At 37.9% G+C, this 27,902-nt stretch overlaps 2 protein-coding genes across 7 annotated transcripts in view; one reads left to right on the forward strand and one right to left on the reverse strand.

Annotated features, from left to right (window-relative positions):
* Positions 1–911: 911 nt before the first annotated feature.
* Positions 912–27,902, reverse strand: part of ZBTB25 (zinc finger and BTB domain containing 25) — a 34,663-nt gene continuing 7,672 nt past the window's right edge. For 3 of the 6 annotated variants that reach the window (XM_070796727.1, XM_019969052.2, XM_070796730.1), the window contains exons 2-3: positions 22,424–22,603; positions 912–19,423 (exon numbers count right to left, since the gene is read on the reverse strand). In XM_070796727.1, coding sequence (XP_070652828.1) covers positions 18,289–19,423; positions 22,424–22,603 — 1,315 coding nt within the window. In that variant the 3' untranslated portion in view covers positions 912–18,288. The remainder of the gene's footprint in view (positions 19,424–22,423; positions 22,604–27,902) is intronic. The other 3 variants (XM_070796729.1, XM_070796728.1, XM_070796731.1) reach the window with 3 other exon arrangements.
* AKAP5 (A-kinase anchoring protein 5) lies at positions 1,600–7,341 on the forward strand. The gene has a single exon (XM_070796732.1). The coding sequence runs from the start codon at positions 1,600–1,602 to the stop codon at positions 2,884–2,886; it is 1,287 nt and encodes a 428-aa protein (XP_070652833.1). The 3' UTR covers positions 2,887–7,341.

Below are 27,902 nucleotides of genomic sequence, written 5' to 3' on the forward strand. Positions count from 1 at the left end.
TGTTCATTGGTACCCTCATACCACTCTGTGGATTGATTTTAAAATATACCTTTATATTTATGTCACTAATTAGTTTGCAAATTGCATATCTTATCAACTTATTTTTGGCTTTCAGATTAGTTCCAGAGCCAAGATAATAAAATACAAAGAATTTCAAAAGCTTGATTTTAAAATAGCAAGAACTCATTCTGAGTCTTGGTTCAGTTATGAGTCGATGGGTTACATTATGGTTACATGACCATTAAGCAGTTTTAAAATTTTTTGACTAGTGAGTCTAGTGCAGATTAGGATCTCCAAACAATTCATTTTTCTGATGAAACTCTTAAAGCCCAGTTTCAGAGGACAAGCTTTGAAAACAGGCAATCTTGCGTTGAATCTGAGCTCTGTTATCAACTAGCCGTATAATCTAGAGCAAGTTACTTAACCTATCTAGGCCTAGATTTCTTCATCTGTAGATAGTGATAGCACCACCTCCTCTAATGTGGGAGGATTAGAGATGTATATAAAAGTGCTTAGCACTTCCTAATACATAGGAATTGCTCAATAAATGTCAACTGTTTTATCATCATTCACTCTGACCTTCAACTATGTGCTCATTATAGAAAATGTTTGAACAGCAGATACTTAGAAAAAAATGTTAAAATTATACAAACAAATTTACAAGTAGAGAATGACAGTAATGTTAAATTTCCCACGAGCATGTATGAAAAGTAGCACCTCCTTCATGGAACATACATTTTTAGAACAGAAACCTTATGGTATACTGGAAAGAACATTAGAGAGTCAAAGTCTTCAGTTCTAACTCTGGCTCTGACTTCATCTAACTGAGACCTTCAACAGGCCAGCTGCCCACACTGGAGTTCAGTTTTTTCACCTGGCTTGACTTGAATAATCTCAAATAATCTCTAAGATCTTTGCAACTTCAGAACTCTTTATTGCATGTAATAAAAAATTACATTAGCTTGCTTATCACCCTGCTCTTCATTGTTTTTTATTGTTTTTGGTGGTGATGGTGATTTTTGTTTCTTAATTTGCAATTCAGAGAATTACATAAACAATTCATAGAAACAGCACAACTCCAGAATTGATAAAATAATAACAGATCTACAGAGTAATCCAAAATGAAGTTTTAACAACAACAACAAAAAAGAGTAAAATAAATTCACAATGAAGTCTTTTGGATAGGGCAAAAATAAACCCCAACTTTTATTCTCCAGTCATTTCAGTAAATTAGTATGTGGGAAATATGCCAGGTAGAATCATATGCATTCAACTGAAATAGTCTCTATAGAAAACAATAGACTGATGGTGAAATAAAATATCCCTCTTTTCTCTTATCAGGTTGCTCCTTAAATAAAACAAAAATCTATCCAGTAAAAGGGCTTTCATGAAGAAATTAGCGAAATTACAATAGAGAATGTAGGCATTTGTATAACTGGAGAAACCACCTAAAATGACCATATGGAGTAAGACGAAAGGAATGATGACATCTGGAAGAAATTTTACTCAGTGTGATATTTTTGCCCACTTTTTTGTCATAATAGACTGCTAAGGAAGAGACGATATAGTTTTCTAGAGGAAGAAAAGTGTAATGTGAAAATGGAGATCACAGTTTCTGAAATACAAGTAGAAAGCAAGGATGAGACGAGATCAGCAGAAGTTAGACCTCAGGATGAGAGGCAGGAGGAAAAAGCATCGATGCTCTGCTTCAAGAGAAGAAAAAAAGCAGCCAAAGCAAAGAAGCCCAAAGCCAGCTCTAAAGCTGCTGATGCAGCAAAGAAGTGTCCTCCAGAAGCACGAGCTTCTGATCAGCCACAACGCCCTGGTGGGGCCTGGGACTCAATCAAACGCCTTGTAACACGCAGGAAAAGGTCAGAGTCTTCAAAGCAGCAAAAGCCCTTTAAGGCTAAACTGCAATCTGAAATCAATGCTGAGGATGCTAATCCTTCTAAGAAAAAGGCAAAATCCAGACTCAAGATTCCCTGCATAAAATTCTCAAAAGGAGAGAAAAGAAGTAATCACTCCAAAATCATAGAAGACTCAGACCGCAGTGTCAAAGTCCAAGAGGCTGAAAATCTGGTTACAAAAACTCAGACCCAATCAGATGACCAGGCAACAAAGAGCAAGTCGCCCCAGGGTGTAAGGGAAGATGTCTCACAGAAAGGGGACGATGAGGTCTGTGAATCAAATGTGAACAACAGCATAACTTCTCCTGGAGAGAAAGTGATTTCAGTAGAACTTGAGTTAGATATGGGTCATTCTGCTATTCAAACAGGAACTCTAATCCTTGAAAAAGATACTGAAATGCTTGAGGAAAAACAAAGCATTCAACCTCAGCACGTGAGCCCATTGGAAGCTTCGGACACAGAACAGGAGCTCCCAGTGGGTTCTGAAGTTCCTCCCTCATCTGCAGTCCCAGATCAACAAATTCTGGAAGAAGCCAGAAATGGTGTCCTAGAAAGTGGACCAGATTGGAAGGAGCATGAAAGTAGAGAGATTGTTGTTGAGGAGAGTAAGCCAAAAGATACTGAATTGAGCCAGGAATTGGATTTTCAAGAAAATGAGATCACTGCAGAAAAACCCAAACCAGAAGAAAGCAAAAGAATGGAGCCAATTGCTATTATTATCACAGACACTGAAATCAGTGAATTTGATGTTAAGAAATCTAAAAATGTCCCTAAGCCATTCTTAATTTCAATTGAAAATGAGCAAGTAGGGGTTTTTGCTAATGACAGTGGTTTTGAGGGTAGAACTTCGGAACAATATGAAACACTCTTAATAGAAACAGCTTCTTCTCTTGTCAAGAATGCTATCCAGTTGTCTATAGAACAGCTTGTTAATGAAATGGCCTCTGATGATAATACAATAAACAATCGTCTACAGTGACGATCATGGGAGGGAAAAACAAAAGCTTAATAGTTAATTATTTTACATATTCGTGGCATTTCTTTTTTCAGCAACAAATGAGAGATTTAGCATCTGGAATTTAACCCAACACGATTCCAACCTAGAAGTCAAGTGCTAAAGAATGAATCAAGTTATAAAACCCTCCCTACCACTGAAATGCAGCCATTTCTGGATTGGAGGAAGTCAGTACAAATTGCAATGAAAAGTGACATCAGGGGAGTTGCTAAAATGGTTTCTGGAGATTAGAGTGCTTGGGAGAAGATACATTTAATGAATACTTGCAGTATGCCATAAGCTCTTTCATGTCCTCTGATGTCACAAAGCCTGGTTTCCTTTTGATAGTTCAACACTGTGTATAGGTTAATATCGCATTCTGTTTTCAACAACTTTTTTTTTACAGTGCACTTTTATGTTATTTGAAATGATGAATATGGTGAACTGTTTTTGTGAATGTGTGATTTATAGTAGTAAGACTACTGCCTAGGACTTACACTCCTAGGCAGTAGCCTTACCTCAAAACAATACTGCAAACCAAAATATATATGTATATAGTTTGATTAAACATGAGTGGTTTTCTAGTCTTGCTCAAGTTCCTTACAAAAGCCATTCACAAACTACTTCAAACAGGCAAGTAATTACCAAGTGCAAAGGTGTGGATACAGGGAGTGCATTTTCCCTCTCCATCTTTCTTCTACCCCAGAAAGACCTGTGTAAATCCACTTGTGCAAGACCACCTGCTGAAAACCTAAAAAAAAAAAAAAAAAAAAGCAACAACAAAAACAAAAAGTGGAATGTTATTTTCCATCCAGGAGAAGACAAACTTCCCAAGTAACAAGTGATCACAGGTGACACAGGATTCATCTTGCAAGATTAAATCTCTGGAGACTATATTCATCAATCTCTCCTTGAAGAGGGGAGAGTGGATTCAAAGCCAACCTGGCAGTAAAAGTCTTAGGAAATCACAATCAATTCAGTTCAGTTGCTCGGTCGCGTCTGATTCTTTGCGACCCCATGGACTCAGCACGCCAGGCCTCCCTATCCATCACCAACCCTGGAACTTACTCAAACTCATGTCCATTGAGTTGGTGATGCCATATAACCATCTCATCCTCTGTCGTCCCCTTCTCCTGCCCTCAATCTTTCCCAGCATCAGGGTCTTTTCAAATGAGTCAACTCTTCGCATCAGGTGGCCAAAGTATTGGGAGTTTCAGCTTCAACATCAGTCTTTCCAATGAATATTCAGGACTGATTTCCTCTAAGATGGACTGGTTGGATTGTGATTTATTAGGAAATCACAATAATTTAATGAAAATATTACTCATGCTTGCTCAAGAATGAGCCAAATACATAGCTGAATAGAAAGTAGAAAGTTATTACTAAAGTACATTATATTTAAAAAAACATTTAAAAAATGGTAGTATTCTTTCATTGTGCCTATGTGTTGAGAGACACCAGTAAACATTTTACATGAATATTGAAAATTTACTTTTTCATCAGTACTTAGTCCAGCTAATCCCTTACACAAAAAAATGAACTTAATATAGCAAGAAGGGCTAGTGTTTTATTTAGTTATTTAAATCATCGATCTCAGTGATTGCCATATTTTTTGAAAAAGTAATTGTTTCAGCCTTTCCTTGTGTGAAATAGCCATAAGACTGCAATACACTTCCCTACCTCACAGGTCAGGGTTCACATTGTACAGTCCCCTACTGAGTGACAGTGTCACTCTGAAAGTAGATGAAATAGCTAAGAACTTTCACTTGAGTTGTAAGGTACTTGTTAAAGGTATTCGTATGTTCTTAAAGAAAAGAATGTATATTAGATGATTTAAAACGATCTGGTGACTTCCTGCATTATTTATGGATTGCATACAGAAAGTATGTGCTAATTTGTCCCTTAGAATCTAGTTTCTTCCTTTAAGTACCTATTGAGACCTCTGGCAGAAGAATGTGACTTTGGAACTAAACCAGATAATGGATATTATTAGCAAGATTGTTTGTTGAAGTGTAAAAGTATTTCCCCAGATTTTCCTCCCTTCATGCTTATAATCTTGCGGGGAGGGAGCGCAGGGAAGGAAACTACCAGTCCTTCAATTTAGCAAGATGAAAAGTGGATCTTTCAAAACATGACCCAAGAAATCAATTTCTTTTAATTATATAACTCTTAAACGAAAGACTGCTAAGTCATCCTCCCTAAAAATACTTTTTAATTCACTATATGTGGTGCTAATGGACTTGGACAGCTACCAGCAACTACATATTTAAAAGTGAGCAATTTTTTAAAAAAACTGACTAAAGTTGGTGCGTTTTACAGAGTTTTGAAGAATCCTGCCTTCATTTACTGCAAGGATGGCTCAAGCCAATATACTTGATTGTAAGTTTTTAGTAATTTCTCATGAATGAGCAAAAAGTATAGCACTTACCAGTTATTGAAAATATTTTCAAATGTTTAGGTATATTTATTTGGGAGTTTTAAAAACATGTGAGATAAATATGTGTAATGAATATTTTCTAAGACTAAGTAGTCCTAGGTTTCTGCTGTTTTTCTTCCCTTTGTGGTGTGATACATATTTGGTTAGAATGTATTATAATTGAGTGGTTTTGTGATGAAATGTGTACTTTATTTGCATTCATTCTTAAATGGTTTCTCCTCAATCTTTTCTATTGAGAATATCTGGTGAATTAAGTAAGTAGGATTCCAGTTTGAAAAAGGAATCCAGAAATGCACTGGTCTCAATCTGATTATTCTGCTACATGGCCAAATTCTACTACTGTGAATTCTAAGATGATCTAAATTGTTTTGCTCTTATAGAAATAATCAAGAATCAGATGACTTAGGAGTCTCTCATAAAATATTTTTTATTTTAAGCAATTTGACCTTATATGTAAGACATGAAGTGAATGTAAATAGGTTCTTATTCAATTCACATCCACTTGATAGTATTAAAATATCACTTAAAATGCAATTTAATAACATTAATTTTCCTTTAAATTTGCTGTGGTATAAATGCTGCTTTTAATGAACATTCATCAATTAGCTGGGATTCAGTTTCTCTATTTTGTGTAGCATTAGCCACTTAACATTTTCTCAAAGTACTTTATAGGGTATAAAAATAGTCCCTGGTAACATTTAAGTAAAGGCAGCAGGAAACAAAAGAACATTCAAGTAGAAATTAGGTTCCCTGCCACCTCCTCCACCTCAAAGAACAATAAGCATGTGGCACAAATAGAGTTCTTCAGAAAAACTGTCTGCATAATTTTCTTTGAAGATAATCTATTTGACAGCACGAAGTTTGTGATCTTAATTGGTCTACTATTTAGTGAAGTCTTAGACACTCGATTGATGTATTTCTGAGAGAATACGTTATTTCACCAGTATGCGTGACTCACCTTCCTGCTAAAGGCTTTTAGAAATACAGATTGTGAGAGGGCACCAGTCCAATCTGGCTTCTGCAAAAAATCCAGAGTTAACTTCATCTGTAAGTTTCTAACTTCAAGTTGCCTTATTTTTTTATAGTTTAAGAATTAATTTGAGGGGGGGACAGTTTACAGCAGAATTTTTAATGTAACTGTTAGATTTCAGAATCCTATTGTTTGAAGAGATCCTCTTAATGTCAACTTTATTCAGATGTGTGAAGTCTGCTTTTTAATTTCACCTGATACTCAATACATTAGGGGTGGACTTCTCTGTCTGCCCTTTCTGCATTTTTAAAGATCTTTATTTAAGGTTTAGAGTTCTTTAGGTTCAAATTCCTGTGATGTTTTATTGTGTAACTTACAGTTTCTTAGTATACAGGATTCGAATTTTCAGTATATAGTACATTTTATGGTACATTTTTGAAAAGATTTTTTTGTAATCCTTAGTTAACAAAAAATTTAACAGAAAGCAACTACTTAAATTTAGGTTGAATTCAATGTATTCAATGTTTTGGGTATGACACATCCCAAACACTGATAAAGGGGACAGGCTCTCTGCCCTTGAAAAGCCCAACCTGGGAAACAGCAGCAACTGAAACTGGGACCAGGGTTAAGGAAAGAGCCACAGGGACGAGCACTGTGATGCACTGTGGGGGAGACCAAAGAGAGGAATTCATGTTGTCAGGTGTGGGGAGATGGTCATGTAAGTACAGGGGCAGCTTGATAGCATTTGGTTTCTAAGTAGTTTTAAAGGATATTCCTTCTGATTTGTGAACAGGTGCAGGAAAAAAGCCTGCACAATGTTACATATTTATAGTAGTTCTTTGTCTGTAAAAATGTTAATTGGATGAGCTATTATGAAAGCAAAAGTTCTAATTTGTATTTCTCATTAAAATTAGTACTATATTACTGTGGATCAGATGCAAATATTAAAGAAATAATACTCTGTAAAAAAGTTTTAATCTGAATTAATAATATGTACTGAATATTAATATAAAATAAATGTGATACTGGTTCATGTTTATTTACCCAGGTCTTTTAAGAGAAACATGGTATAGTACATTAATTTCCTAAAACCATAAAGATCACAGATGGAAACTGAGTTAGCACCACCAAAAGTTTTGCTCTGCTGAGTGTTGGCCAGATTTTATGATGACATGCCTAAAAGAGCCCACCTCCAGCAAAGAGAAAGAAAACACCTTGAACTTGAATTCAGTTTCACTGAAATAATTCCACCTAAAGGGCAATTCTGACTGTGATGCCATCTATGAGCCTGACAGAAGTGCACTTGCTTTCATCTCTTGCTGTTCTTGTATTTTCTGTATTAACTGACACATTGTTAATAATCTATATGGTTACCAAATAACTAAGCAACCTTGATGCAAAAAAATGCTTATTCAGATGGTGCCTGCTAAAGCTGGATGTTTCAAAGGTTCTGTTTACTAAGACACCAGTTTTCTTCCCTAAACACTGACAACCCTGTTTTTCTGAAGCACAGACCAATGACAATAATTAAGCTCTAGGAAAGAATGTGCTTTCCAAACCTTGGGATCAATTTAAAGTTGATAACATCTTAAAAGTCCTAAAACTAAACTTAGTTCTGAAGTAAAATGTCTTGTCAATGTACACTGTATATACGGTATTTAATATTTCACGCTTTGTGGAATTAAAATTTTTTATTAAGTCACATCTTTCTAATTTAAGAAAATAGTACATAACCTTTTGCAACACTTGTCCTCACAGGCAATTCTGCCCTTTATGCTAAGTCTGGAGCCCCCAATCACTTTGTGAAGTACATACCTTTTTTTCCCTGAAGCTTGAGATCATTGGAGGCTAAGTTTCTGAACTTAGGAAAAAGAGTGAGTAAATATGTATCTGTACATGAGCACACTATACATTCACAGAAAATCCTCAGCAAAGCTGGGCACAGATACCACAAACAGTTAAGAAAAACCTAGGTGAGGGGAGGATGCCTCCTAGGGTGGAAAACTCCTAAACTTAAACCTGTCTCTAACTTATCGTAACAGCAATGGTAGCAGTGTCTAGCAGTTTCTGCATTTTACAAGACTAGATGCACTTTCTTCACAATTTGTTTCATGGCTAGACTCAAATAGGACTTTTGGCCTTATCTTGATCTTTGCATGCATGCTAAGTCACTTCAGTCATGTCCGCTAGACTCAAATAGGACTTTTGGCCTTATCTTGATCTTTGCATGCATGCTAAGTCATTTCAGTCATGTCCAACTCTTTGCAACCCTATGGACTGTAGCCTGCCAGGCTCCTCTGTCCATCGGGATTCTCCAGGCAAGCATACTGGAGTAGGTTGCCAAGTCCTTCTCCAGGGGATCTTCCCAACCCAGGGACTGAACCCACGTCTCTTACATCTCCTGCATTGGTAGGCAGGTTCTTTACCACTAGCACCACCTGGGAAGCTCTATCTTGATCTTTATGACAGTGCAATTCTGGGGCTGGGATTAAATTTTTCCTATACTTTTCTCAGCTATAACTGTGGCCAAAAAAAAACAGGTCTTCCAATTTTGTACTCCTGAGAGATGTTTGTGCATGCTCAGTCACATCCCATTCTTGGCAACTCCATGGACTATTGCCCACCAGGTTCTTCTATCCATAGACTTTTCCTGGCAAGAATACTGGAGTGGATGGCCATTTCTTCCGTCTAGGAGTGACAAAAGCAGGTGCAGTCATTTGTATACTTGTACTCAAACCTTTGAATCCCAAATCCATATGGTATCTGCAGGTCACAGGAAGGTCTGGTCAGTACAGTGACAAGCGGGCTTCTGGACCACATCTGTGATCAGTCACAGTCATGACTAATGCAGCTACAGGCGTGTATGCTCAAGTCAATCAAATATCTTCATATATAAACTACAATGCAGAGGTTCCATGTGGAACAGCCATTTGTAGTATAAAAACAGAGTATCACCTCTCCTTTAAACAGGTCAACTGAAACTCATGTTTCTATCTCCCTGATCAGAATGACTAGTTGTCCTCTGTGTAAAGCTGAGATGCACCAAATGCCAAAATAATTGGTCACTCACAATTCAATTCAGGTGAAAAACTCCACCTGAGTTTTTGATCTTTTATCCAGATGTGCCACAGCCTCATCAGTAATTTGTCTGATTTGAGTGAATTTCAGAATCACCTTTTTAGTTTCATGAGTTTTTCTCTGTACTCTTAATGTCTAGATGGTGGTTGTTTTTTTTTTTTTCTTCTGACCCATGGAAGGATTAATAGTGAATGATAATCATTATGGCTCATTAAACTTTAAGACTTTTCTATATTTATCTGGGTGGTCTTAATCTTTTCTTCATTAAGGTGTAATTTACATACAGTAAAATCCACCCTGTTCTACAGGTGCACAGTTCTACAAATTTTAACAAACACATGATTGAGTCACCTAGGGAGTATTCATTTTTTCTTCATTGTTCTTTATACCACCTGTGTATTTTAGTTTAATATAATTTCCTGGCTAGACAAGTGAAAACTGTCACTTGCTGCAGAAATTCAAAATAAGGGCTTCTTAAATTGAACATTTAAATCAGGATAAGGAAAGACAGGGCTGCCCCGCACAGCTGTGCAAACTGCAAGCCTAACGCCAGAAGTATGCATTTGGTGAGTGGCGCCCCCTAGTGTTATTGTGCATAATTTGCATGGCTCTACATGGTGAGTCTGAAGCTAACCATCAACTGGAGAAATCTGAAAAACTGTGGTTAACAGTGAAACAGGAGACGTTCAGCATTTAAAAAAGGTGTTCTCCATTTATATGCCTTTCCTCCCAAATTTTGAAATGCTGTGATAGATGACAGGTACCACTGAGCTCATAGCATGGACTGTGTGCACATATGTAAAAGAAGGGCAGTGTGGGAAATGAGAACTGGTCCAGTAAAAAAATCTTTTTGAGATGCACTCCACTGGAACCTTTGGTCTGCATTTCAAAACCTTTTCTCTTATCTCTGCAAATGTTGTATCCTTTTCCTAAAGAACTACACCATAGGTTCTTTAGATTTTCCTCCCTACAAGGCACTTGGTACAAATGCCAGTTATCAAAAAAACTATTTTTTAAGAATTAGATACTTACCTACATATGGTTTGGACTAAGTACCATATGGCTTCCCTTACAGAAAAATGTGGCAGAGCTAAATTCGTAAGATCTCATTCCTCAAGGGCCTGTTTGGTCCGCAAGAATCTAACATGAACCTTCTCGAAACTGAGTAATAACATAGATCATACAACAGGTGACTTCAGATGACGAAGGCCTCCTTCTTGCACAAGCTTCTCCTCCACTTCCCAAGAGAGCCAGGACTGCTGTACAGAGCAGCCCTCACATAGCACTGCTGTTCCTTCAGATTTCTGACATGAAAGGACACCAAGATTTCTAGCAGCTTAAAGGAAGATCTTTTATTTCAACATTATATAAATAAACACTGGAAGAGAATTTGTCTGGGAGGAAGCAGGTTCATTGTCCAAGCTGGTTAATCAGTTGTAAAATAAATGTAAGAGAAGTATTTAGTGATGAGGCACAAAGCCCGAGGATAATATTAATAGCACTACTGCAAGCAGAAACGGTGGAGAGGAAAGGGTAGCCTGCATTCACTCAGCACTGGAAGGCACAAGAACTCTATGAGAGAATGTCTCAGCCTACTCAGAGAATGAAACTGGCTGGAAGGAAGCAAATGAAGACGGAAAAAGAACACCCTTAGAAAGTCAGTTGTTAAATCACAGTTGAAAATAAAGTAAGTTCCAGAAAATAATATACAGGCTAACCTCACTGGCTGTGCATATGAAGGAAATAAACAAAAGGTAAGAAACTAGGAAGTATTTACTCATATGTCCCTGGATTTATCTACTAACCCATCAGAACACTAAAAACTGAGTTTGATGCCTGATTAAAGGAACAAATGTGATTGAGACTAAAATGCCTAAGGCTTAATGGTAAAGAATCTGCTTGCTATACAGGAGACCCGGGTTTGATCCCTGGGTTGGGAAGATCCCCTGGAGAAGGAAATGGCAACCCACTCCAGTGTTCTTGCCTAGAGGATTCTATGGACAGAGGAGCCTGGTATTCTGCATTCCATGGGATCGCAAAGAGTCATACACGACTCAGCAACTAACACTTTCACTTAATGTTAAAGACTTACAAGCATCCTTAGAAATTATTGATATAAGAAGCATACTAAATGATATTTTCAAGTTACCTGCTGCTATACAGGTAAATTGGGAGCATCTTGATCAAAGCAGGATGTCAATATATTTCAGTACCTAATATATTAGGGAATGCTAGGAAGCTTCTCATTAATCTTGACTCTATAAAGTGAGACAAAATCCCAAAGAAGCTAAGTACTAAATAAATTTGAATTAAATAGTGATGCCAAATTTGAGCATAAAGTTCAGTTCAGTCGCTCAGTCATGTCCGACTCTTTGCGACCCCATGGAATGCAGCACACCAGGCTTCCCTGTCCTTCACCATCTCCTGGAGTTTGCTGAAACTCATGTCCATTGAGTCAGTGATGCCATCCAACCATCTCATCCTCTGTTGTCCCCTTCTCCTGCCTTCTGTCTTTCCCAGCATCAAAGTCTTTTCCAACGAGTCAGTTCTTTGCATCAGGTGGCCAAAGTATTGGAGTTTCAGCTTCAGCATCAGTCCTCCCAATGAATATTCAGGGCTGATTTCCTTTAGGACGGACTGGTTGGATCTCCCTGCAGTCCAAGGGACTCTCAAGAGTCTTCTCCAACACCACAGTTCAAAAGGATCAATTCTTCGGCGCTCAGCTTTCTTTATAGTCCAACTCTCACATCCATACATGACCACTGGAAAGACCATAGCCTTGACTAGAGGGACCTTTATCAGCCTAGTCAAAGCTATGTGAAAGGCTTTTAAAAGGTACACTGGTGCCACCTTTTGGCCAAATTAAATATTTATACAAATTACAACTTATGATCACATTTTAATTTCACAGAGAACTTATTAGGGACACAATTGTTTAATTCAAAGATTATATGAGTAGATTTTAGACAGTCCTGTTGCTTAATACATCTACAATTTTTAATAATCACATTTTTATCTTTGAAAAGATGGGATAAAGTTAATACAAATAGAAATTTAATTCTTGGCACCACTGACATTTTGGCTGGACAATTCTTTGTTGTGGGGGCTATAATCTGTGCTGTAGGATGTTCAGAGTACCCCTGATTTATCTACCCACTAGATGCCAGCAGCAACCTTCTTCTAGCCCACCCGGTTGTGACAAATATCTCCACACTGCTAAATGTCACCATGGTGAGGGGGGATCACCCAGTGTGATAATTAACTTTATGTGTCAACTTGACATGGCCACGGGATACCCAGAAATTTGGTCAAACATTATTATGGGCGTGTCTCTGTTTCTGAATGAGTTAACATTTAACTCAGTAGACTGAGTGAAGATTTCCTCTCTCATGTGAGTAGCCCTCGTACAATCAACTGAAGGCCTGAACTGAACAAAAAGGCTGACCCTGCTGAGAATAATGGAACTTCTGCCTATTAGCTGGGACAGTGGGCTTTTCCTGCCTTTATGAGTCTCAAGCTGCAAAGTTTGGACTGGAACTACCTCACCCGCTCCCTGGGTCTCCAGCCTGCCACCTGCAGATCTTGAGACTTGGCCTCCATATTTGCATAAGCCAATTATTTATAATCAACCAGTCAATCTCGTTCTCTCCCTTTCTCCCTCTCTCACAAACACAGACACATACACATACTCGCACAGTGTGGTTCTGTTTCTCTGGAGAACCCCAATTAATACATCCTGGCTAAAAATCGCTGTTGCAGATTCCACTACTGGAGGGATAGTAAAAAGGGAAGAGAGAAAGGAGCAAAGCAAGAAACTTCCAGGAAATTACTAGATACTACCTTTCCAGAGATACCAGCTGACAAGCACTTGATGAGGACACAACTTTTCTATTAACACAGATTATTGCTGACAAGAATTGGACCCACTGATGCATTTTTGCATCACACATCCAAAATGTTACCTGATACAGAGACTACTTACCTCAACACTAGGAAGACAACATTTGGCAGACACTGCTGTAAAATAAGAACACATTCTATAAGCTGAGCTAATAAAAAGTTTTGTTTATGATCAAGCCACATTAATTTATTTGTCATGATAAAATACATGAAATTCACTGTTTTCATTCCAAATGGAGAATACAAAACTTTCTGAAAGAATATTTCTGAAGCAAACTCACAATACATTAGGTGGAAGAGTTTAAGCATACAATATATTATTGATTTCAGTCTCTTGTATTGTATGTTACTATGTGTTAGTAGTACTTTGAAGATTTCTTCAGGGGGCCTTTTTCATTGTACAGGTTTTGGGGGTTTTTTGCCTGTGCCACATAGGTTGTGGGACCTTAGTTCCCCAACCAGGGATCAAGCCCAGGCCCTCAGCAGTGAAAGCACAGAGTCCTAAACACTGGACAACCAGGAAATTTCCCTTTTCCTTTTTTTTTTTTTTGGTTTAAATTTTTTAAGTCCAAGTTTCTTTGAAAGCATTTTAAGTTGATATTTGATTTAATCTGACTAAATGACTATTTGGCACAAAACAGAAGAGTTGATGACAGTCCATCAATTGCACTGGAACAATATCTACTAAATAATCAAGTGTGGACAGATACACACTGAAGCACAAAGGATTCTTCAGGTCTTGAAGACAAAAATCACAGTTTGTAATTCCTTACATTTAAGACAGACAGGCTAAGGACTGTATAATCTCACCAGTCTTCAGATAGTCCAACCATACACATACAGAAGTACAGCAAAGAATAATAATTTACAGATTTCATTCTTAGGAATTTAAAAATTATAATAAAAAACCACAGAGCTACATTTAGTTTAAAACATACAAAGATACAAGTTACTTTATGAAATTTCTTCACACGGCCTAGTTTTTACCTCAATTAGACAAAAAATGGATACTTCTCAAGGATCTGAGTTACAATATCAAGAATTCACCTGTGCAAATAAACATCAATGGAATTATACATTTTCCAGACTATCTTTTCCCATGATTAATAAGTATTTCCTTCAGTTTTAAGTGAAGCCTTTTCCAATACTATTTTGATAGAACATAATACATTACTGTATTATCCCTACTCTATTCCCTGTCTCTATCTACTTTTTAGATGATGCACATCAAAGAAATGAAAATGGTATTTTCTCAACTGCTTTTGTTCCTTTTCCTATATATAAATATGTTTGGGGGAACTTTCAATAACATTGAACTTGGAAAGTTTTCATTCCCAATAATGCCAAAGAATTACTATCTTTCTTGTTAAAGGCTAAAGAGAAATACTTAGGATTAAACTAAGGTAGAATAGGAATTCTAGCAACTCTGCTGTTTCTAGAGTATTTCTAAAAAGTAAAAATTTTGCCAATTAATTATTGAGTATTAAATAGTACATGACCGCTTCTGAAGACATTCTAGAATTTATGAGTTGGAATACTAAAGTTAAAGGTTTAGCTAAAACCATAAAAAATGCAGAATGTAATTTTCTTTATATGGTTGGTTTTTTTAAGTCTTTATTGAATTCATTACAATACAGCTTCTGTTTTTATGTTTTCGTTTCTTGACCCATGAGGTATGTGGGATCTTAACTCCCTGACCAGGGATTGAACCGGAACCCCCTGCGTTGGGAAGTGAAGTCTTAACCACTGGACCACTGGAGAAGTCCCTATATGGTTGGTTTTTATCAATAATTCTGATATAACTTACCACAATTTTAAAACAAATCCTCACAACACCCCTGTGAGGTAGGGATTGCTTTCACACACTTTACAGATGGAAAAGTGAATAATAATTCAGAGAAAGAAATAATAATTTCAAGAGATAAATCCAGAATGTTGGTTTTCTTATAAGGCAGACTGCACTTATCAGATACTGAGTTTAACAATATGCTAACAAGAACAAATACTGCAACAGTCAGTTTTCCTCCAGAAAACAACTATCTGTGGGACCTAGAAAAAAGGGAAAACTCTAAGCTGATCCAAAGAGGAATTGTCTGTTTAGTACTTGCCTGACACACTAAGGTGCACGCAGCACTTCCAGTTTTAAGAGTTTGACAATCATTATGCAGACCATACTATATGGCGAAGATAACAGCTCCATTTTATAAATGATGTAGTCAAAATTGAAGTGTTTAGCTGGAGGAACTTTTTTATACAAGGTAGATTTTCTTAGGAATCATGTCTTTAAAAATACTCAGGGCACGATATTAATTATAAAATAATTTTTAAAATATTCCTGTTGAACAAATGAAAAAGATAAAACTGGAATCATTCCCCATACCACTACTCACTGGCTCTCTGGAAGCCAGGTTTGGGGATTTTTTCCTATAAAATGGAGTATTCATTTTCCCACTTCCTAATACAGACAGAATACTATGAAGATGAAGGAAAGAACACTTGCTTTGAATTCCTAATATTAAAAAGAACCTTATGAATAAGAATAAAAATACAGTTAGCCACTCCTTTCTTAACACTCAACAAAGTAGATAAATGTCTGCTTTAAGTTAATGTTGTCTATTATGGACAGTCAGCCAAAAGCAAACTCTTGCCTCATCCAGACTCTGCCTTGAACTGCTGTCCTATCCACAACTCATATGCACACTAAATCCCATCCTTTAAGCGACACATACTTTTTGTGTCAAGGACTAATGACTGACCAAGTAGGAAAGGAAACAGAACAGAAAAATCATGAAAATTTTTATCTAAACAAGAAAAAATAAAATTTTACTTGAAGGAGGCTAGGGAATATATCCAGAATAGCCTAAGATACATGAAATCAATGTTAATATTTGTGTTCACCGTATGTGATGAAGTCATTGAGGACAGCGTAAGTTTGAATAATTGCTGAAATGATTTAAGAATATGATTATATGAAGTTCTGATACTAAAGAGCAATGCATTTGTTTTAACTACTGACTGATACAACTGACTCTCTATCAATAGCTACTTAGATTTTGTTCTTAGCACGTTAATCCTGACCCCATGAGGCTTCACATCCTTTTCTAGGACAGAAGTTCAACCACCTTAGATAATGCCCATTGGTTTTCTTCATTCACTTCTTAAGAAAAACTTACCACTTCATAATCTACCTAAACTCACTGATAACTCAGAGAAATCCTTGCACCCTTAAAATGAGATGGATTTCTCTCTGAGCTCTTTCCTGACTAAACTCAGACACTTAAGGAACTCTGATGTCAGGAACTATGAAGTGTGCAGTCATCAGGGAGATTAAAGAGTTTTTGTATGCAATTAAATTATAAGCTGTAGAAACCAAATTTATTAAATTTACTAACATACTTGTGAGAGTTAGAATTTAACAGGGGAACATACAAAAAAGACGAGGGTGTTCTAAAGCCTCTCTCTTTGGTTATTCTTGACTATCTAGTATTTAAAATTTAAATATATCAGAAACAATTTAGATCTATCCTCTGTGGTGAAGTTTGACCAGCTTTTTCCCAGCTACACACAGCAGAAGAATCTGTCATTCGGTCCATCAATTTTAATTTTTCTGGGGTTTTAGCTTTGTAAGTTTCACTATTAGAAAGGGGAATTAAGTTGACTCACAGAGGGAAGGCTGGTCATGATTTTTAAACATAGTTCTAGTACACTGACTGTATCTACTCTGCTGGTTTTATGTACCAGAAAAAAAGTGAAAACTGTGCCACTGAAAAGGTACCTTTTCAGGTTTTTGTTAGAAAATTAATGTCTGGGAGGGGGCTTCAGGATGGGGAACATGTGTACACCCATGGTGGATTCATGTTGATGTATGACAAAACCAATACAATATTGCAAAGTAATTAGCCTCCAATTAAAATAAATAAATTTATATTAAAAAATAAATTCCTTAGCTAAAAAGGGGAAAAAGAAAAGGAAATTAATATCAACTCAATCTATAAAATCTTCTGATACTATGGATAGAAAGATAATTTGTATTCTACCATTTTCCTCTTAAGCTCATATAAACCTCTTGTCATAAAAATCTCAAACTGCTCTTAATTTCTTTAAGAAAACACTAGATTAAGGTAACACCACCAGGGTGTCAGTCCACCAGATCTGTCTGAACTGCTGTCTCTAACACCGGCGGCATCTACTCTTACCTACATGTATGTATCTTACTAAGTTTTTGTGTGTTTCTGACTCTTCTCCTTTTCTCTCTTTTAAATAAAATACTTTTATTGAAAATGAGGTATGCTCAATGTTAAATAAATAAAATCACATAATGGCAACCCACTCAGTTTTCTTGCCTGGATAATCCAATGGACAGAGGAGCCTGGCAGGCTACAGTCCATGGGGTCACAGTCAGACATTCTGTGGGGTCACAAAGAATCAAACCCCAGTATCTGACTGAGTGACTGAGCATGCACACACATGCATGCAAGATGTTGCAGAACTAGCAAATAAACAGTAATTTTAAATTATTCATGATTTGGTATAGTTATACCCTCAAACAAATGTTTCATACATTATAACATATTTATATACTAATATAACTATTAATTTCCTATATGGCAGAAAATATTTTAAAATAATCCTCATAGGGGCTTAATTCATGTGGAACATTAACCAAAAGTGATAGTTTAGAACATTCTTTAAAAAAGATTACACTTATTTCATATTCAATTTGCTTTTACAGATTCTACAACCTGAAAAAACTTCCATACTTCCACATTGATTTCTCATTTCTAAATTGTGATTTAACTGAGGAAAAGACAGCCCTAATTAGAAGGTTACATTTTGGCAGCAATGTATCGATATATCTTTACAATAAAAAGATGTAGTATATACAACCTTAGAACTATGGATAAATGGTAAAGAACTTGAGGAGGAAAATAATTTATGAATAAAAAACCACATGTGGATTTCCTTTTTCAGAATTGATATAAAAATTCTGAAGGAGAAACTGCTACTCAACCAGGATAGTGTCCACATTTTCTTGTGTGAGTTCTGACTCTAAGGCACAGGACGAATCTAACTGTTCTTGCGACAAACGAGAACTTTTCAGGGGGATGTCAGACCAGCTGTCACAATATGGCGGAAATCTCTGGGCTAATGCATTACCGAACCTTTGGCATCGGTTAAACCTGTAAGATTTACCTTTGTGTGTGTACATGTGCTCCAGCAATTGGCTCTTTCGGAGAAACTTATGACCACAGATGGTACAGCTGATTTTTCTTTTCCTTGAAAAAGAAAAATTACAGTTTAATTCTACTGGCTCAGTGTCTTTGGAGATCAAAGACACTTGACTGATCTGCAAAGGCTCTGTGGCACCCCGGTTTGGGAGGTCGGGCTGCTGCTCATTCTCCTTGACAATAAAGGAGCTGAGCCTGCGGCATTCAAGAGCCTCGCTATTTTCATTAAGTGGATGCACTTCACCAAGGTCATTACTCTCCAGAATGGAAGCAGGGACACCAAATGGGAGGGATCCAGACACGTGGGTGTGGAGATGTTGTCTTAGATTACTACGGGAATCAAAACGTTCCCCACAGTAATGGCATAAGTGTATTTTGATACCGCTTTCGGTGAAAGTGGGGCCTGTCACCTCTGATGAAGGTGAGGGGCGGCTCTGGGAGATCACAGATTCTGGGTCACATCTCTCCTGCTTGATGGACACTGGGGGCTTCTGGTGTTCCTCCAAGGCCTGGGAGGCAGGATGGGCCCTCTGCTGGTCTGCAGTGCCATCATCCAGCCCAATAGCAAGAGAGAGCTGCAACTGGGGGTGGTCACCCTGGACAGCAGCTCTGTTTCCATTGTTATTGGAAGGAGCTTCCTTGACCTCCAGCCCTGGTTTGACAGCTGTTTTTTGGGTCGTTGAGATCTGAATGCCATATAAATTTGAGGACTGCACAGTCTCTGGTGAGAACACTTGATTCATTTCAGTTGCAATGTGAGAAAGGTAGTCGGCGTGAAGAAATCGAATCCCTTCCTCCAAACGACTATGGTCCACAATCTGTTTTGGCCCTTTCCCCGTGTACATAATGTGCAACAAATAGCTGAATATGTCAGGCTGGATGTCAGTTGGTTGTATTTTTATGCATTCACTGTTAAAAACAAAAAAACAGACCCACACAGAATGAAACAACCCAGTTGGCCTTTTAGTTAATAGCATACAGTCTTAGGCTAAAGCAGTTTCTTCCTAACTTCTAATTTGACAATCTGCCTTGATGAAACACAACAACAAAAGCTCAGATTTTCATTGTATACCAGGTTTATGGCCCAGCACCAAGTCTTCACTTATTCAATCTACTGCCTAAAGTTAAGAGACACAGATAGTCTGATTAGTTCAACATTTAGTGATTCCTAAGTGACAGGCACCTAAATTGCATGCAGGAGGTAGAAAAACAAATAAAACAGATACCCTGCCCTTAAGGAACTTAACAGTCTATTGGGTATATAACCAAAAGGACTGAAATCAAGGATTCAAATGGAAATCCATAAACCAATGGCATTTTACATTAACCAAAAGCAGAAAACCACCCAACTATCCATCAATAGATGAATGGAGAAACAAAATGCAGTATATATGTATACTGGAACATTACTCAGCCATAAAAAGGAATCAGGTTCTGATATATACTACAACATGGATGAATCCTGAAAACATGCTAAATGAAATAAGCCAGATACAACAGGACAAATTTTATATGATGCCACTTGTAAGAAACATCTAGATTTGGAAAATTCAGAGACAGAAAATGGATTAGAGGTTACTGAGAACTTGAGAGTGGAGAGGATGAGGGGTTATTATGTAATGGTTAGTTTCTTTCTGGGGTGATGAAAAGTTTTAGAAATAGGTAATGGTGATAGTTACACAACACTGTGGATATGATTCATGCCCTTGAACTGTACAATTAAAAATGGTTAAAATGGCAAATTTTATGTTTATATATATTTTGCCACAACAAAAAATAATTTAAAAATTGCAAAGGGCTTATTGGAATTGGTACCATATAGAATTTAATCATACTCACCTTATTTTGGCTTCCAAATATATTAATATATCTACTCTTTAGATCACAAATGAACACAAGTGTAATTTTGAAAAGCTTTAATCTCAAGCCCAATTTTTCACATATGAATCTAGAATTCAGAAGATAGATGGAAATAATTGTGTAACAAGAAATCAGGAGACACTCTGTTAAAATTAAGATAAAGAGAACCTGAGGGAAATGCTGGATAACAAGGAACAATGGAATCAGTTGATGGACTTACCTTCCCTGAAACGAAAGTTTGCCTCAACACATCAGAAAGCAGTCTGTATGCCAGCAATCCATTTCTTTAGTCCTGATATTTTAGGATTCCCTCTTGGGTTTCACTCTTACCTCTGACCCACTCACTGCCATGGTCTGTGGCAGGGTTGTTTTTTTTTTAATATCAGCACAGAGGTCTTTTAAATGAGGAATTTTAGTTACTCAGCAGAAATATCACAGCGCAGGCCAGTTACCTGTGCATCTCCTGAATTGAGCTTAGCATGGTGCCTGGTACACAACAGGTGCTTCAAGAGCTAACCAACTCACTGCTCTCAAACGAGGCTGACGTGAAAGCAGCATTCCTAATCTAGTTTCTACACTGACACTTAAGTTGGAGAGGAAACTTGTGTGACAAAAAAGGCTACCCATGACCTGTCCCTGACTCTAATCTCCTCTCCCCTTTTTATCATATATACCAATCATTCTGATTTACTCCATTTTTTGAATGTGCTAGCCTGATTCATATCTGCATATGTTTTCTTGCATTTTTTTCCTCTGCCTACAATTGCAATTATTGGCATTCCTCTATAACATCTGAAAAACTCCTCCTGATCCTTTAAGATTCAGAACCTCTGTAAAACCTGTTCTAATCCTCCCAAAATAAGGCTGACACTCCAGTCTACTTTGTGCAGCACTTCGACTATACACATCACACAATTAATAGTAGCAGCTAACAGTGCAAAGCTCTGTTCCAAACATTTTAGTATTATTAATCCATTTATTTTTCTCAACATCATGAAGTGGATATACTATTCTAGTGTCTTACAGAGAAGGAAACTGAGGCACAAAGAGATCAATTACACTGCAATTATTTTCCTTACATGCATTACCTCTCTCTTAGACTATAAATGTCTATTTTCTATTTTTGGCCAAGCCACCTGGCCCATGATCTTAGTTCCCTGACCAGAGATCGAACCTGCGCCCCCTGCAGGGGAAGCACAGCGTCTTAACCACTGGACTGCCAGAGAAATGCCAAATGTAAAGTCTTCTAAAAAAGCATAGTGTTCCATCACTTTTAACCTAAGATGCATTAAAGCTATTTTTTACCAAAAGCTCAGAATCTGGATACCATTTTATACCCCTCTACCTATCATGTTGAGTTAATCTAAATTTTTTAAAAATATTTGAAACAAATGACCTTTGAATTACAATATGGAATATCGGCCCTCCCTCTGTGGGGACGGCGCCACTCGACCCAGGGTCGGATTCGGCGGCAGGGCCACAGAAACTGGGGCTGAGGACACCGCCGCCCGCAGAGAGGCAGAGCCCAGAGAGGAAAGAAGGGTGGAACAGACTCTGCTGCCCACCGGCAGGGCTCCTCTGCCGGCACCAGGTGGGTGGAGTTATGACACTGAAATCTTGCTATGAAAATATTAAGGAACAGAAATCAACTAAACTTAGTAACTAAGAGCACAGATTTGCATTTGAGTTTCATTTATTATTTTCATTTATTAGCTGTCCATCCTAGATGGACAAGTTACTTAATAACTCAATCACAGTTTCTTTTTCTCTAAAAAAAAGTATGGATAACGGTAGAATTTACATTAGATAAATGCTTAGTGGTTGGTTATGGGATTAAACAAATAAATAAACTTGTTTTATTGTTTTCATTCTTATCTTCCACCATGGATCCTATACAGAGCTTAATTACAGATGTGTAAAAAAATGATAATTTTTTATTATTTCCTAAGGTGATCCCATAAAAAAGAATACCCAAAAATGATGTTATAATAAAGCTTAGCTATATCACGGTATTAAAAATTCTTCTGATTTACAAAAGCACCTCCTTACCTTGTTTGGTGAATAAATATCATCTTGAAATAGTTAGAAAAAGCAGCAAGCACTGCTCTGTGGGCTTTGAAGTAGACGTCTCCAATAGCAACGGTGCAATCACACAGAAAACCAAATTCTCGCTGCATGTTCAGCTGCTGCAGAAGAACAAGGCTATGGCTAGCTGTGTCCATTGTGGCTCTGAGAAAAAGGACAATATAGTTGGTTTTTTTTTTACCAAATTGTTCACACAAACCTACAGAGGACAGGGAGACCTAAATCTAAATGAAATTACTCAAGTTTTCAATACTGTTAATCTAACCCTGAACTTAGCTAACATTAAATTATGATAACTGATATCAACTGTACTGAACAGGTAACACATGGCCTTTTTAAAATCTGGTAAGAAAGTTACTTGCTGTGGGTGCAAAGATGTGAAAGAGGAAGTTTGTCCTTTTCTTATCTATGTGACCACAGTGTTCTAGTCCTCAGTTTCCTCACTGGCAAAAATGGGAATGAGGTACGGATCTTTGCCTCAGGGCCAGATGAGATAAGTTACGTGAAAAGCACCTTGTAAAGGAAACTACTGTTCAAATGTCGACTCTAAATAACATTACAGTGTGTCCTGGCTAGGCAAGAGCTGTCCCTGCTCCTTAGGGATCCTCTGTGTACTCAGGGGAACTGGCCACCTAACTATCATATAAAGTTTGGGAAACTTATCAGTCACAGAAGCCCTTAAAATAGATGTCAAGCCACATGGGGCTTGGAGCCCAGTGGGAAAGAACCTAAGCCCTGACCTTAACTGGACTCAGACACATACAAGCATGGAGGTTTCCAAAGAAGTAGAATACTGGATGGGACCACTGGTCTCAGGGGGAAAAAAAATCATGCCTTGGGAAGAACATGCAAAAGAATTGTGGTGGAGAAGCCTAGTGTGAGCAGAGCAGCAAGAACATGTGAGGGCACCCTGGAAGCCGGAGGCTCTGCCATCCTCTCCGTCCACCTTCTCCACCTCAACTCTGCAGAGCCCTAGTGCTTCAAAGAGAAGGCAGCTGTAGTACAAAGGGCATCACTGGGGTCTGGGAGAACCTTCCCTAAAAGAGCAGGTCCTAAAAAAAGAATGGGAGAAGGCAATGGCACCCCACTCCAGTACTCTTGCTTGGAAAATCCCATGGACGGAGGAGCCTGTTAGGCTGCAATCCATGGGGTCGCTAAGAGTCGGACGCGACTGAGCGACTTCACTTTCACTTTTCACTTTCATGCACTGGAGAAGGAAATGGCAGCCCACTCCAGTGTTCTTGCCTGGAGAATCCCAGGGACGGGGGAGCCTGGTGGGCTGCCGTCTATGGGGTCGCACAGAGTCGGACACGACTGAAGTGACTTAGCATAGCATAAAAAAAGAATGAAGCTTTCTCACTAACCAGACAGATCAAAGTCTTAAGGAGGTCAGTGATAAGAGTGGGGGGTTAGCTGTCTGGAGACTGGCAGTAGCTTGGGCTGCAAAATGCTGAGTGATGGATAATAAAAATCATCAACAGTTTATAATGTTTCCTGTGTGTCAGGAATTTTTCATTCATTTAATTTTCAATACAATTTTGTGAGAAAGGAAATAATCAATCCATTTTACAGGTGAGGAAACAATCAGCACAGAGAGTTGACTGACCCAAGATCATGTTGCTAGTGAGATGCAGAGGTGGGGATTCAAACCTGGGCACTGGACTCCAGACCCCCAGGGTCCTCCCTCTCCACCTCCCAGAAAAAGACACAACCCACCAACTGAAGGAGCAGAGGGAACAGTCATCAAGCACCCTGGGAAGTCTCAGAGGAATACCTGGAAAGAAGAATCAGGGAGAAACCCAGATTCCTGCTACTTAAGCAAATGTGACACAGCAAAATAAACATTTAAAACTGGTAAAGACAAAAGCAATTACTGATAAAAAGTTAGAGCTATTTTTGTTAAAACCACGTATTTAATGTACTACTATGGAATAATCTCCAATACATATTAAGTTAAAAAGGAGCAAAATGTAAAATTGTGTAGAGAAGACTACTATTTATGAAAAAGTGGTAGAGTGGTTATTTTATTTTTAAAGGTGGGATAAGAATTTATGCATAAATATATTCTTGTTTATGTACACATGTCTGGAAAGGTTCAAAGAAACCTCTGCCAGGAAAACTAGAGAACAGGGAGTTAAGGGCGGGGTGGGGGGGGGGGGAACTATCATGTTTGAATATGCTGAAGTATTTCAAACAGATAAGTAGATAAAGAGCACAATGTAACAAGCACCCACCTCCCATCCACCTGGCCCCAGGCATAGAGAGTAAACAATCACAAACAGGGAAGAAAACCACTGCATCTCTCCCTTAGTCTATCCCCTACCACCCCCAACTCCTTGCCTCCAAAGGCAGCCACCATCTTGATTTAGTGTTCATGACTCTCTTGTACATCATCATAGTTCTACTGCATATGTATATATCCCTTGAAAGTGAAAGTGAAGTCGTTCAGTCATGTCCTATTCTTTGTGACTGCATGGACTGTAGCCTACCAGGCTCCTCCGTCCATGGGATTTTCCAGGCAAGAATACTGGAGTGGGTTACCATTTCCTTCTCCAGGAGATCTTCCCAACCCAGGGATTGAACCCGGGTTTCCTGCATTGTAGGCAGACACTTTACCATCTGAGCCACCAGGGAAGTCCCATATATCCCTTAAGAAGGTTTTTATATGAATAGTATTATACTTTAAGAATCCTAAAACATCTTTTAACTCTATATTCACATACTACTTTAAAAAATTCTAATTCAAACATAATAGCTTCCCCCTGGTCCTCCCTCGAGTAACAGAACAAAACCCATATCCCTTTCTATCTCATTTTAAAAGCTTTTAAGCAGAAATAAAATAAGAAATTAAGATAACAGAAACTACAGTGACCTGAGCCTATCCTCTAAAAACATAATAAAAAATCCAAGTTGTGGGTATTGTTCCAAAAGGCCAATTAATCAAGTCATTATTTATTGTATTTACCACATTTCCCTGATTCTAAAATACCACCAATTTATAAGGAGATTAAAAAACCAAATTAAAACTCTATATTGGATATTTCAATATGTGAAAAACAAGTCTTAGATTCAATAAAATAGTTAAGGTTGAAGTACTTTAAACCAGTCTTACAAACTGTCTCCAAAACACATGCCTTGGATCGAAAACATTTTCAACAGTTCACTCTCTCTCTCTCTCTCTCTCTCTCTCTCTATCTATATATATATACACATACATACATATATATATACATATGGTGTATATAAATAGTGCATTAGTATAGTGAACTATTGAACCATGTAGAAATGAAAATAGCACACACTAAAAAGCCACATATATAAAAATGTGTGGTTAATGGTCTATGAGTAACAGTTAAATTCACTCATCAAACAAATACTTTGTGAAGAGAAATTTAATAAAGGAAAGTATTTGAAAGCATGCACCATACAAGGCACAGGGACAGAAAAAAATTACAATGATGTTGCAGTCAATAAGCTAACAGGGGAGACAAAACATAAAAAAGAGCAATTATGACATGAAGCAAAAGTGGTAAGTGCCATAAGAGCAATTGGACAGCAGGAGGGGGAGATAAATGACAGGAAACCCAATGAGAAATAAACCATTTGAACTGGATTTAGATGAAAATGGAGGTGAACAGAGCATTCCAGGCAGGAAAAAAACCAGAATGAGTAAAATCATGATCATTAGGCCTGAGAATCAAGACTGCTCTACTAGCAACAAATATAAAAGATTAACAAAGAAAAGGCACGGAGCAATAAAGATCAGCAAGTAGTCTTTTGTAACATCCAAATAATGGCAGTGGGAATGAAGAAAGGAATACAAGAAGATATACCAGATGGAGAACTGACAAGCATCAGCAGAGAATTGGATGTGGTCAGTCACAGAGAAGATCAAATCAAAAGTGAGTTTCAGAATTCCAGCTTGGGCAACTGGAAGAATTCATTCCTTCCTCAGGATCCTTTTTGCAGAGTAACTGCCACGTGCAAGGTGTTGATATACAGGTAGTATAGCAGAATGCCAGAGGAGAGGCACGGAAACTGGCTTGGTGAGAGAGAAGCTTCATTTTGGATACAGTGAGTTTGAGGTGTCACCCTAGGACAACTGAGTAGAAATGTTTAGTTACCAGTGGAGATACAGGCAGCACTGGAGAGGAGGTCCTCCAAAATAACTGGGTTGAAGTCACCAGGAATGGATGGGATTACCAAGTAAAAAAATATGAAAAAAGTAGAAATGAATCCTTGAGAAACATGGATACAGCTAGACAGATGAAGAGAAGTAAGAAAATATATTGTTATTGAGGGAGGTAAAGAAAAGGTGGATGCTTTGAAGGGAATGGCAACCCACTCCAGTATTCTTGCCTGGAGAACCTCATGGACAGAGGAGCCTGGCAGGCGACAGTCCATGGGGTCACAAAAAGTCAGACACGACTCAGCGACTAACACAAGAAAAGGCAAGAAACCTTGATGAAAGGAGTGGCTGAGAAACATGGGGCAGAGACCTATTACAAACACCCCCCAAGTGTGCTGACCAAGGTTTCTGGTGACCTCCCTCAACACTCTGGGAAAGAGCAAAGTATCTGATTGCAGGGGGATGTTAGAATGTTAGAAAGCAGAGGCCATTGAGGATAGGTACAGATAGAACAGGATATTGAGGGAAGGGCAGATCAAAGTCTTCCAGGCTGAAGAGGGGTAGAATCTCTAGAAGCTGGAAAGAACAGAATCAAAAGTATAAATGCAGCAGTGAGCTGTGGAGGAAAAAAAGGATTTTTTTTTTTGATTGTGGAAAGCACAAAGCTGAGCTAAGGAGAGAGAATCTCGATGGCACCAATTTACAAACTATGATGTCAGTCCATATGCAGAGGAAAGAGGTAAGCTTAGGCCTTGAAAGAAACCCATTATGGGGTCGCAAAGAGTCGGACACGACTGAGCGACTGATCTGATCTGTTAATATAGAGTGTTGAAGTTTACAGAGAACTTTCACATACAGTCATTTCTCTTTCTGCTTCAGATAAGATCATTTCCATTTACCTATCTTCAAGTTCATCATTCCTGTTAACCCATTTTTTAATCTCAGATATAGTTTCAGGACTAAAATTTTCATCTCATTTTTTTCTAAGTTTCTATTTCTCTGCTGAGATTTCCAGTTTATTCACATATTATGACCTTATTTTCCTTTATATCCTTCAGCAGTTACAGTAGTTGCTTTAAATCTTCTCAGCTAAATCCAACCTCTGGGTCATCTTGGGGTCAATCTCAATTAGGATGATGGTTTCCTGTTTCTTCATGTGTCTCATCATCTTGGATAATATCTTAGACACTGTCATTACTAAAGACTCTAGGTACTACAATATTCTTCCCAACAGCACCAATGTTTTTTTGTTTTGTTTTTGCAAATTAACTAGGCTGAACTTAAACTCCCAAGTTCTGCCTCCACTATGGTTTG

The sequence above is a fragment of the Bos indicus genome, chromosome 10 (genome assembly GCF_029378745.1).
Source record: "Bos indicus isolate NIAB-ARS_2022 breed Sahiwal x Tharparkar chromosome 10, NIAB-ARS_B.indTharparkar_mat_pri_1.0, whole genome shotgun sequence".
Taxonomy (NCBI): domain Eukaryota; kingdom Metazoa; phylum Chordata; class Mammalia; order Artiodactyla; family Bovidae; genus Bos; species Bos indicus.